The sequence below is a fragment of the Sus scrofa genome, chromosome X (genome assembly GCF_054392235.1).
Source record: "Sus scrofa isolate SSC_HxYL_T2T_F1_AM1 chromosome X, Sscrofa_HxYL_maternal_Yorkshire_Landrace_v2.0, whole genome shotgun sequence".
In the NCBI taxonomy this organism is placed as follows: Eukaryota; Metazoa; Chordata; class Mammalia; order Artiodactyla; family Suidae; genus Sus; species Sus scrofa.
The window spans coordinates 69,911,891-69,925,141 of record NC_139401.1 but is presented as its reverse complement, the minus strand read 5'-3'; the positions used below and the strand labels follow the sequence as shown (position 1 = coordinate 69,925,141).

General features: G+C 37.2%; 1 protein-coding gene across 6 annotated transcripts in view; it reads left to right on the top strand.

Annotated features, from left to right (window-relative positions):
- The window catches only part of RLIM (ring finger protein, LIM domain interacting), a 194,702-nt gene extending 181,669 nt beyond the window's left edge, over window positions 1-13,033 (top strand). For 3 of the 6 annotated variants that reach the window (XM_003360370.5, XM_003135188.6, XM_085008450.1), the window contains 3 exons: window positions 5,617-5,809; window positions 6,744-6,827; window positions 9,375-13,033. In XM_003360370.5, coding sequence (XP_003360418.1) covers window positions 5,641-5,809; window positions 6,744-6,827; window positions 9,375-10,993 — 1,872 coding nt within the window. In that variant the 5' untranslated portion in view covers window positions 5,617-5,640 and the 3' untranslated portion in view covers window positions 10,994-13,033. Of the gene's footprint in view, window positions 1-3,747; window positions 5,810-6,743; window positions 6,828-9,331 lie in introns of all 6 variants that reach the window. The other 3 variants (XM_021080456.2, XM_085008452.1, XM_085008451.1) reach the window with 2 other exon arrangements.
- The last annotated feature ends 218 nt before the right edge of the window (window positions 13,034-13,251 follow it).

Genomic DNA, 13,251 nt, shown 5'->3' with positions numbered 1-13,251 from the left:
TGTCGTCAGGCTAGACATCTCCCAAGTAATTCAGCCATTTCTTTTATGGTGTTCCTTGGCTTCTCGTATCTTGGTCACTCTACTTTCCTGTGTTTGTGAGTGTCCTTTCAGAGGTATTTTAAATGTTTCAAATATTCCACATATACTCTGAATAGCAGGTTGCAGTGGGACTGTTACCTTCTTTTATCTGAACACTGGTCTAGGAAAGCAACCTGTGAGTGACTCTTAGGTTTCATAGCAGCCAGGTCAAACAGACTTTTTTGCTTTTTAGGGTTGCCCCTGCAGCATATGGAGGTTCCCAGGCTAGGGGTCTAATCGGAGCTACAGCTGCTGGCCTATGCCACAGCCACAACAACAAGGGATCCGAGCCCTGTCTGTGACCTACACCACAGCTCATGGCAATGCTGGATCCTTAACCCACTGAGAGAGGCCAGGGATTGAACCCTCAACCTAGTTGGATTCATTTCCGCTGCACCATGACAGGAACTCCCCAAACAGGCTTTTTATTTAGTTTTTATTAACTAAAAACTTCAGATTTCTTCATGTAAACTGCCAAGACAGGTTTTTTTCCCCTCTTACTATAGGTTACTTTAGCTTGATAACCCTAAATAAAGTGTTTAAGGTAGCTTTTTTACCACCATTTTTGTTGGTTTCAGCTCTTTCTCACAGCCTGCTGAGAATTTGGGATATTTTTTATCATACACATTTTGAAACACTAACTTTGAAGCTTTGAGTTGTCTGTAGATTTGTTTAGTGTGTCTTTGACATGGTTCTTTTTAAAATGCTAAAGACGGGGCTGTTTGCAGGGTAACAACGCTCCATAATCTTTGAGGGTGGCATTTGCTGTGAATCTGTTACACAGTCAAGCTCCTTGCTACTCAAACTGATTCTAGGATCAGCAGCATCAACTTCACTTGAATGCTTACTTAAAATGTAGGCTCTCTGATCCCACCCCAATCTACTGAATCAGAATCTGTATTTTTACAAGGTTTCCAGATGATTTGTGTTTGTATGCTGAAGTTTGAGAATTGCTGATCTAGCCCACATTTCTTCATAACAGTAAGATTCAAAACCTCAGAATCTACAGAAACCTATCCAGACTAGTCAGCAGTAGTATCCTGATGCTGACTATATCAAGAGTTTCTCAACTCGACAGTACAATGGAATTACCTGTGGAATTTTTAAAATACCACTATCTGGTCAGCCCCAGAGAAAGCTACCCAGGTGATTTTAACATAAGAACCTTGTAAAGCAAGTTCTGTGTGAAAGAAAACTGTAAAAAGTAAGTTACTTTCGCAGTGAATTCTACTTCTAGTGAACATACTTCTACATGTTTGCAATATTTCTGATAGTCCATTGCATAATTTTCCCCTGTGTTTCTTGTCAGATTTTGCTATGCTATAGTTAATAGATGCCACTGTCTTTGAAGGTTAGATGATTTTTAAATCTAATATTTTAGCTTCTCTCCTGTTCCCTGATGTCTCAAAGATTATTATTGGAAACTTTGCAGTTTGGGCTCTTGATTCTCTCTTTGCGAAATTTGATTTTTTCCCCACTACTACCAGTTGGAAGGTGATTCTCCTTGTTGAATAAAATAGAAGTCGAGTGCTTCTACCTACCATAATCTGTTAATATACCAACTATCTCACATGCTTAGTAGAAGACTCCTTTCTTGTTTCAGATTTTGTTTTTTAAACTCATTTTTAAAATCTTTCCCATATTTTTACAAGTTTCTTTTCCTTGTGGGCTTTAAACTCCCTGATGTTATTCTTAAGAATTTGTGCCATTCTTGTAACAGTCCTTGGTATGTGAGTTTTCTGTTATCTTTGGTTCATGTCCTTCAAATGCCAGACTTATCAAATATCTTTGCCTTCTTTGAAAGATTTACATTGTTAAAGCCTTTCAACCCTGAGTTGTACTTTTTAATTATTTTCAGAACTATTTGCTGATTCCTCACAAGTGGACTTTGTCTTTTTCATATTATTAGTGTTCAGAATATTAACTGCTTAATATTAGCCAAATGTGGTTTTCTCTGGTTTGAGGAATTATGGCTGACCATTTTCCTTTGTGCTTTTCTTTATTTTTTAAAATTAGCTGCTTAACTATTACCAATACTACTTATGTACATATGGAAAATTTTGGCTTCCTTTTGTTTGCTTTTTTTCATTGCCTGACCCATACAGCGTTTATGGGTGTTTACTTTAAGCTGTTGACTTCTGGTCTTCTTAAAGTTTCAAGTTATTATAAAAACATCATCTTTCAGAAATTTCTATAGTTTCGTCTTAACAAAATTAAGGAATCTTAGGAAATTAGAAAACTCTAAAAATGTTAAAAGTTCCCTTCTCCTCTCCTTTCCTAGATGTATTCATCTTATTTGTTTAAACAATGATAGAATAGCTCTAAGAATAATGATCTAAGAAAAGCAATGGAAATCTAGATGTACCCATGTATAGACTAAAATTTGTTTAGATTCATCAGGTAGAGAGGCTTCTTTGTTTTTTTATATCTGAGAGACAGTTTGTTTTTATTTTTCTCATGAACATCCAGATACTTCATGTGTTGTGTGTGGGATTAAATCCTAGCACCAATACAGATTACCTGTTTTCCACAAATCAGGTTTTCATATGTTCATTTAACTTTTATCAATGTGAACTTAAGGTCAATCTGAGGTTGGGAAGGAAAAAAAACTAGAGAATGAAATTTTTTGTTTTGGAGTCTTCTTATTTTAGATTGCTTACTACCACTTTTTTTTTTATTAGAGTGGTTAATTGAGTGTGTGGAAATCTGCCAATATAGTCATTTCCTAAGGCTGTACAAGTAGTGAATGATAATTAGGAGGTTTTGGCTAGTTTTATGTACTATCTAGAGTAGAGGTTGGCAAACTTTTTCTGTATAAGGCAAGATAGTAAAATTTTTTTCACTTTGCTAATAAAAATTGAGCATATTACGTAGTTATTTATATAAAAAAAAGAGAGAAGCCAAATTTCCACAAAGTTTTTCTTGATAAAACTCAAAATTATTAATAATCAAGTACAATATTTTGTAATATAGGTCTACTAGTGAGAAGAATGGCATTCTTTTGAGGGGAGGATAACGTTTTGCTTATTTGGAGCTAAGCATTCCTTATCAAAATCATTTGCAGATGTTCATCTAGTACTTTCTGACCTGAAAGGAGATTTTACGTATTTTATCTTTGGAAATGTCTTCTCACACATAGGGGTAGTTCTTGCTTTCTAATCAGTCTACAGGAGTATAATTTTAATGAAGTATAGTCATCCCTTAAAAGGTATTTATAGAATTGTGTTAGACTCTTGATATTTACTTTTTAGCAAGCATATCATTATACTTCAGGGTCATCATTTTCAGTTGAAGGTTAGGTAGAAGCCCCTCAGTTACACAGCTAAACAGATTTTGAAATAAGATTTCCTTTGTACTTGGATTGAGGTCCCAAAAAAAACCACTTCTGGAACTGTAGTTTGTGCTCAGAAAATATATCTGCTACAAATGTCTATGGGGATGAAACTCTTTCTTTGTACAAAAAGTGCAGAAGGCAGCTTAAGAGTGTGATTCCAGTGTTAGTTATTGTTGAAATGACTTTACTGCAGTGTAAGTTTTGCATATAAGCACTGTTTTACCTTGTAATTTTAGGTTGAATTCATTAGGAAACATTATGAAGTCTTTTGTTTTTTTTTGTCTTGTTTTGTTTTGCTTTTTAGGGCTGCACCTGTGGCATATGAAGGTTCCCAGGCTAGGGGTCTAATTGGAACTACAGCTGCCAGCCTACCCCACAGCCACAGCCATACCAGATCCAAGCCGTGACTGCAACCTACACCACAGCTCATGGCAACACAGGATCCTTAACCCACTGAGCGAGGCCAAGGATTAAACCTGCAACCTCATGGTTCCTAGTTTGATTTGTTTCTGCTGCGCCATAATGGGAACTCCTATGAAGTCTTCAAAAAAGCTAATTTCCCAGGCTGTTCATTGCCTAGTAATAGTAACTGAAAATAGTTCCTTTCATTCAGAAACAAGTTCAGTCTCAGACCTGGGTACAACAAATCACGATAAAACTTTACCAGTGCTAAGCCATCAAAATGAGCAAGTGGTAGAGCAAGTCAAGATATTCAGCTTCTATATCTGACAAAAATTTACTGAACTGACAGTATTTAAGTCTGTAATAGTGAAGTTCACCATTGATACTACTGATTCAATAATAATTGATAGATTCAAATATTTTCTACAAAGTGCCCTGTAACTACTATATAATGAATAATCATAAACTTTAAATACCTTACATTTTCACAAGCATTGTAAATATGTCCAACTAGATCTTTTTCTGCTCTATGTTTGAGTTTTAACACATCTTAGCAGATTCCACTTCAGGTTGTACTGAATTGTTGTTTCTCAGCTTTGAAAATATTATCACCTGTGTTGTTCCATGCGAACTATTCATAGAGGCTCTTCAGACTCTTTAAATAATAACACTTGACTCCTTGAATAAACAACTGAATAGTATCAGTTACATTTGATAGCTCATCAAGAATGAAGGAAGACCACTCAAAATCATTTACTCCCTTGTTTTTCACTTGATTATTGACATGTCCCACTATCTTCAACTTTTTGAGTAGCTGTACATATTTATCAAAAGGCTAATCTTCAGTTTATTTTCTCTGGACACATATCTTTAGCTTCTGCATTCAAACACAATTTAACTGACACATCATTGATAAATGGCTTTCTTTGCTTGGCCAACAAACGAGTCACTTAGAAACTAACTCTGCTTAAAGCCTCATTTTTTATTTTTAGGAGGAAATATTTTGTACTGGATATTTCATTTTAAATTTTCTAATTTTTCAGACCTTAGCTTTCCTTTGACTTGGGAATATTGTGATGAGTGCTTAGTTTGCTAATATTAAGGTCTATTTTATTATGTTTAGCACTGTTTTAGTGCCGTGGCATTATAAATGTAATCTTTGCCATCTAATCTAATAATGAAATAATCCATACCCCACTGTGCCTTTAGGGGTGACATTTGAAGTCTACTTTCTCTTCATTTAATATGGTGAGTGTGCACTGTTAAATTAAAAAAAGTATGGTGATAAACATGACACTTGAAATGCTGTCAAGTTATAATTGCATCACCGCAACTTACAGTGCACATCACCAGGGCAAAGCAGAGAGTGCCACATACAATCTGTGTCACAACTACTCAGCTCTGCCATTATAGCATGAAAGCAGCCGTAGACAAATATGTAAATAAATGTTGTATTGCTTATTCCAGTAAAACTTCGTGAACATAGAAATTTGAATTTCATATAGTTTTCACACATCACAAAATACTCTTTTAAAAAAATTAAAATGTAAAAATCATTCTTAGATCTCAGAAAAAAATAGGCACCAGAGCTATTTGACCCATGGGCCATAGTTTGCCAACTTCTGGCCTAGTCTTTTCCTAGTAAAACTGTTTTTGGAAGTTTTTCTGTTTTGAAATTTCATTCATGTGAGGTCTTAAAATCTACATCTTGACCTGCATTCTGGATTTTCACATAATTAAAACGGTTCTTTAGAATGCATACTGACTTCTGTTTTCAAGATTGATTTCCTTTCTCCTTTTAGATAATTTTCCACTTGTTCATCAAGATGGAAAGCTCAGATTCTAACGATAAAGGAAGTGGTGATCAGTCTGCAGCACAGCGCAGAAGTCAGATGGACCGATTGGATCGGGAAGAAGCTTTCTATCAATTTGTAAATAATCTCAGTGAAGAAGATTATAGGCTTATGAGGGATAACAATTTGCTAGGCACCCCAGGTATGCAATGTGTAGTTTAAGGACTCATATAAGTAAATTGCTGGTCTTTAAAAAAAAAAAAAAACCTGTTTTAAAAATTTGTCCGTTATGAAGTATGATTTTAATACATGGGATATAGAGTGATATTTACTACTATGCTTATTACCTCATTTCGATAACTCGTGTTAGAATTATCCTATATCATATTTTTTAGTTATGAATTATATTGTGAATTTATAGCGATCTGAATTGAAAAAAAGAGTGGAGCTGAACAATCTTTTTGTTGTTTAGCTTTATTTAACTTACTAGACAGTAGTGTGGAAGAGCTAATGGTAACTTTTAGTTCTTAGGATGGGCTTATTCTCTTTTGTCACCCCGATTCCCTGACATAATCCTGATCGTAATCCTTCAGAGCTAGCATTGGGTAAAATAGTCAATTATTCAGAGCTTTGTGCTCGGTTATTCTTTTTGCCTGATTAGGTCCCATTTGATTCTGGTTAAAATCCATTATCTCCCTTCCTCCTCATTTCTTATTAAGTCTATTAACCTTTGAGTAATTGCTTAAGTTTTAAAAGATAAGGTGTTAAGTTAGCTCAGTTTTTGTAAGAGGGACTGCATTTTGAGCCAACAGTATCTGACTTGAGTCAGAACGCCTAATAACTTAGCATTCTCACTATGCCATATATTAGCACATCAGTGTCTCAATCAGTCTGAATATCCTTGTTTTAAAATGTAGATAGCATCTACCTCTTAGAGTTATAGTTTTGAAGAATGAGTTATTGTATGCAAAAGTATTTTGTAAGCTAGAAAGAAATGTGAGTAAATATAAGTTGTAATGTCATGCTCCCAAATAAGCGAATTTTACCCAAGTTTCTACTCATTCTGGTTATTATCTCAGATGGGTAAGTCATTGGTTTTTATTTGTAATTTAGCAAACATTGTAAACTATTTTCAGGTGAAAGTACTGAGGAAGAGTTACTAAGAAGACTACAACAAATTAAAGAGGGCCCACCACCGCAAAACTCAGATGAAAATAGAGGTAAATTTTGCTTGGGGGTGGGTAAAGGATGGAATGGATAAAGAGCTTCATAATGGTAAATGTCAGCCAAAGATAACCCAGTAGTGGTACACATTATTTTGGTGCTCATAAAAAGAACTGACATTTTCTTGACATTTGGTGAGACAGTCAAAATTTTTTTCTTCTTCTTCACCTTTGTGTTGTTTGTGTTAATTGGGACAAAGTGAAGATGGCCTGTGTGTGTGTGTGTGTCTTTTTAGGGCCACACCCACAGCATATGGAAGTTCCCAGGCTATTAAATTAGAGCCACAGCTGCTGGCCTGTGCCACAGCCTCAGCAACACCAGATCCGAGCCATGTCTGTGACCTACACCACAGCTCATGGCAAGGCCAGATCTCTAACCCACTGAGCGAAGCCAGGGATTGAACCTGCATTCTCATGGATAGTAGTCGGGTTCGTTACTGCTGAGCCACACCAGAAACTCCAGGAATGGCCTATTTTAAATGAGATTTTTTTTTTCCTTGATTTTCCATCTCCATTGAAATTTCCCCTTACCTACTGAATTATTGCTTCCTTACATGAGTTCCTCACCAACAGAAAGAAATGTTGCCTTCTCTAACCTGGTAGTTCTCAGTGAGGTATAATTTTGCTCCTAGGGGACATTACCAATGTCCAGAGACATTTTTGGTTGTCATAACTGGGGACTTGCTATTGGCATCTAGTGGGTGAGGTGGTGAGGTCAGGGATGCTGCTGAACATCCTAAAATGCATAGCACAGCCCCCAAAACAAGGAATTATCTGGCTTAAAATGCAGATAGTCCCACTGTTGGGAAATCTTGCTAACTCAGGTCTGGTGTTTCTCCCTCAGTGTGAAATATGGAATTTGACTAACATAAGAAGCTATGGTAACAGGCTTCATCGTGCCATTATGTGTACTGTGTTAGGTTCAGACTCTTTGGTCTGATTTCTAATTTCATGTTCATTTAAAATCTTAGTAGCATGAAGAAGTGTTCAAAATACTTTTTTTTCTTGCTTTTCAGGGCTGCACTCGCAGCATAGGGAGGTTTCCAGGCTAGGCGTCGAATCAGAGTTACAGCCACTGGCCTACACCACAGCCACAGTAACACCAGATCCAAGCCACATCTGCAACTTACACCATAGCTCACAGCAACACCAGATCCTTAACCCACTGAGTGAGGCCAGGGATCAAACCCGCAACCTCATGGATCCTAGTCGGGTTTGTTAACCACTGAGCCACAACAGGAACTCCCTCAAAATACTTTTAAACCTGTAAATCTTGTTTATATTTTTGCAGTGGCTAAAGCAGTCTTGTATTTGTTTTTTCTTTTTTGGCCATCCTGCGGCATATGGAGTTCCCAGGCCAGGGATTGGATCCAAGCTGCAGCTGCAGTGACACCAGATCCTTTAACCCACTGTGCTAGGCCAGGGATTGAACCTGCATCCTGGCACTTCAGAGATTCCACTGATCTCATTATGGCACAGTAGGAACTCTAGTCCAATATTTTTTTTTAGTCTTAATATTTTTAAATGGGGTTGGTAGATGCAAACTGTTAACATTTAGAATGGAAAAGCAGTGAGGGCATATTATACCGCACAGGGAATAATAGCCAATCTCTTGGGATAGAACATAATGGAAGATAATATGAGAAAAAGAATGTGTGTGTGTGCGTGTGTGTGTGTGTATATATATATATATATATATATATATATATATATATATATATATGGCTTATATACATATATATGGCTTGGTCACTATGCTGTATAGCAGAAACTGACTCAACACTATACATCAACTACACTTTTTAAAAAAAAGAATTACCATGTTAAGAAAAATCCCATGACTAGGAACCATGAGGTTGCGGGTTTGATCCCTGGCCTTGCTCAGTGGGTTAAGGATCTTGTGTTGCCGTGAGCTGTGGTATAGGTTGCAGACGCGGCTTGGATCCCACTTTGCTGTGGCTCTGGCGTAGGCCGGTGGCTACGGCTCCGATTCTACCCCTAGCCTGGGAATCTCCATATGCTGTGGGAGCAGCCCTACAAAAGGCAAAAAGACCAAAAAAAAAAAAAAAAAATCCCATATTATCAAAGGCACTTAAGAAGCCTAAAGAAATGTTGTAGACTAATAAAAATTTGACAAAAATCTGGTGTGAACTAAAATACTAGCCCTGTACCTTGACTGGTGTTTCCCTTGTTTAATTGCGTGTTTTGACAGTGGACTGAAAAAATGTCTTCTGGCAGTGCACAGTGGTATGCTGGGCTCTGTATGTGATCAGTGCTGCAAATAGACTTCTTCCCAATGCCCTTTTCAAAAAAATTCTTAAATTTCTCTAGGATTAGCTTGCTCTTTTAAAATGAAATTGAAACTTTCCTACTTTTACTTGCAGATTTATACAGTATAACTTAGAAAAATCTGTAAAAATGAAATCTGTTCAGAATCTTTGTTCTCTTTTTCTAATACAAAGTTTTGGAGTACTCTTATATGATTGTCCTAATTTTAGTAGTTCCTTTTTCTCCCTCTCTCTCCTCCCTTTTTTTTTAAAACAGGTGGAGACTCTTCAGATGATGTGTCTAATGGTGACTCTATAATAGACTGGCTTAACTCAGTGAGACAAACTGGAAATACAACAAGAAGTGGGCAAAGAGGAAACCAATCTTGGAGAGCAGTGAGCCGGACTAATCCAAACAGTGGTGATTTCAGATTCAGTTTAGAGATCAATGTTAATCGTAATAATGGGAGCCAAAATCCAGAGAATGAAAATGAACCATCTGCAAGACGTTCTAGTGGAGAAAGTATGGACAACAACAGCCAAAGGCAAGTAGAAAATCCACGATCTGAGTCAGCATCTACAAGGCCACCCAGATCAGAACGAAATTCAACTGAAGCATTAACAGGAGAAGTTCCACCTACCAGAGGTCAGAGAAGGGCAAGAAGCAGGAGCCCAGACCATCGGAGAACCAGAGCAAGAGCTGAAAGAAGTAGGTCACCCCTGCATCCGATGAGTGAAATTCCACGAAGATCTCATCATAGTATCTCATCTCAGACTTTTGAGCATCCTTTGGTAAATGAGACTGAGGGAAGTTCTAGAACCCGGCACCACGTGACATTGAGACAGCAAATAAGTGGACCTGATTTGCTAAGTAGAGGTCTCTTTGCAGCTTCTGGAACAAGAAATGCCTCACCAGGAGCAGGCTCTTCAGACACAACTGGCAATGGTGAATCTGCAGGATCAGGACAGAGACCTCCAACTATAGTCCTTGATCTTCAAGTAAGAAGAGTTCGTCCTGGAGAATACCGACAGAGAGATAGCATAGCTAGCAGAACTCGGTCAAGGTCTCAAACACCAAACAACACTGTCACTTACGAAAGTGAACGAGGAGGTTTTAGGCGTACATTTTCACGTTCTGAGCGAGCAGGTGTGAGAACCTATGTCAGTACCATCAGAATTCCAATTCGTAGAATATTGAATACTGGTTTAAGTGAGACTACATCTGTTGCAATTCAGACCATGTTAAGGCAGATAATGACAGGTTTTGGTGAGTTAAGCTACTTTATGTACAGTGACAGTGATTCAGAGCCTAGTGGCTCAGTCTCGAGTCGAAATATGGAAAGGGCAGAGTCACGGAACGGAAGAGTGGGTTCTGGTGGTAGTAGCAGTTCTGGTTCCAGTTCGAGTTCCAGTTCAAGTTCCAGTTCCAGTTCTAGTTCAAGTTCCAGTCCTAGTTCCAGTTCCAGTGGTGAAAGTTCAGAGACTAGCTCAGAGGTGTTTGAAGGCAGTAATGAAGGAAGCTCATCATCAGGCTCATCAGGTGCCAGGCGAGAGGGTCGACACAGGGCCCCGGTAACATTTGATGAAAGTGGCTCTTTGCCCTTCCTTAGTCTGGCTCAGTTCTTCCTCTTAAATGAGGATGATGATGACCAACCTAGAGGACTCACCAAAGAACAGATTGACAACTTGGCAATGAGAAGTTTTGGTGAAAACGATGCATTAAAAACCTGTAGTGTTTGCATTACAGAGTATACAGAAGGCAACAAACTTCGTAAACTACCGTGTTCCCATGAGTACCATGTCCACTGCATCGATCGCTGGCTATCTGAGAATTCTACTTGTCCTATTTGTCGCAGAGCAGTCTTAGCTTCTGGTAACAGAGAAAGCATTGTGTGATTAAGGTCTGAACTCTCAGCTATTTAGCTGGTATAGTGATGGGCAAACAGGAATCACTTGCTTTATATCCACTTTTTGAGTGGTGCTTAAATGTAAAGTAGCAACCTGAATTGAGTCATTGCTTTCTGAATGAATCATTGTCCTTTCTCTAATTTCTGTTCCAGAATAAAAGGAAATATTTTAAAAACAACGTTTTAGGACATAAAAATCTGATTTCTCTATCAGTAATTGATATTACTGATGATTTATGATATATACTTGTCAGTTTCTCCTTTGTTATCTTAAAAGATCTGCCTTAGCAATGGCTCTTATCTGTTTCATGTTGATCTTTAAAGTTTCCTAACGCCATACGAAAGAGAGGTGAAGGAAAATCCCAGTTTAGACTAAGTTACAGTACATGTTTTCCTAAGTGATTGCTTAAAGCTGTATTGTTCCCAGTTACTAGTTGGCACAAATTCAGCTACATTCTGAATAACATTTGTTCACCTTTCAGGCAAGGTGATATTGGACATGTCAGTGTAAATAACACTAAGGTTAGGATCTTCTAAGTGTATAACTGTCTCCTAAGCCCATCACTGTGGCACACTGTAGAGTGAGCTTATAGTTTAATTGAGATATTTATCTTGTGGAAATATTAAAAAAAAAAGCCTATGCTTGTGTAAGTGAAAAAAATCACATTCATTTGTTTAAAAATGTAAAGCTATTTTGTAGAGGCTCAGTACTTTTCCAATGCACTGTTGTATTAATGCATTAAAAATTGTAAAGTACCATGCTTAGAAATGAAAAAAACTGCTTTTTGTGAGCCAACATAGTAAACACACCAAACAAAGTACAAAGCTGCTTTTTTAAGTGTGTAGATGTAAGAGCAGAACGTATCTATAATATTTAATGTATATGAACAGCTACTGTGATACGCAGAGGAAAGGACAGAGTGCAGAATTGAACTGCATTGAAGACCAATAGGAATTGTTTATTTTAACTTGAATTTGGGCAGGAAACGAAAGACAGAGGAGGAAGAAAACTGCTTGGAGGAACTTAAATATTCATGAAGACAGTAATCATATAGGCATGAACTGGTTTCATACAGTGAGATCCTTGAGCAGATGAAGTAGATCAACAAATTTTGGCAGAGTTTTGGTTTAAGAAAAACAAACCACTACCACCTAGTACAAGTTAGACTGATGTTTTTACAAGTCTGCTCCTCAAAAAAAAGATGGGGGAAGAGACTATAAACCACTTTTAGCATAAGAATTGAAGTTGGTACAAATGTGCCTACTAATAGGAAAGTTTCAAATTTGCATTGTTTTCGAGATTTTTGTCATTTAAGGTACCAGTGCACACTTGTTTAATGTTTTGTTATTATATCTCTAACACAGACCTAACGTCTTATTTAAAGACAAGGTGAAGAATTAAGGGGATTTTTATTCCTTGTTGAAAGTGAATCGTGTTGGGTTATTTGAAATTCAAATTTTAACTGTGCTGCCCATATTTGAAGATGAGAATGCTGACTCACAGTCTATGGGATATTGCACTTTATGTTGTTTCCTTAGTAAGGTTTGTGAAGAACCCCAGTACTCTTGCCGACTTTCTCTTGAGGTTAGGATTAGTCTGACTGTGGAGGGCTGCCTTTGTTTTTCTGGGAAAAGCTAATGGGCCCAAAGAGGGATTGAACACATCCTTGGCCTTTAACAAAGTGAGCCAATTACCCAGGCCTAGTCAGATACTCTACAAAATAAACAAGTTTGCTTGAGAAATTATCTGGCTACCTGAACTGTTAGCAACTCAGCTGTAAAGATTATTTCAAAGCTCATTCTTTCATGTTTTCCTCTGTTTTTCAATCCTACCTAAGTATCAAGGAAATTAACTTGTAAATATAGTAGTTGTTTACTAAGGATATGTACTGCTCTTGCAAGGAATATTGTTCAAACAAAGCTTCACTTATTTTTTTTAATATAAGCAGATTTCACGGTTTATGGCGCTTATGTAATACATTTTATCTTTTTAAAAAAAATTGTCCATGTAAAAGTCAGGATTCCTTTATATTTGTGAGCCTCCTTGTCTCTTTTCCTAAGGGTATAAACTACAGTTTTCCAATCTGCAGGGTGGTCCTGATTGGCTAGAAACAAACCCATTTTTCTCTTGGTAGAAAATGTCCCATTATTATAGGGGTATTCATTTTAAATAGTTTAAAAACAACTGCAGCACATTCTAAGCATAAAAGAAAGTTATTAACAGGTACCTTCCTAGCCTCCCAAGAT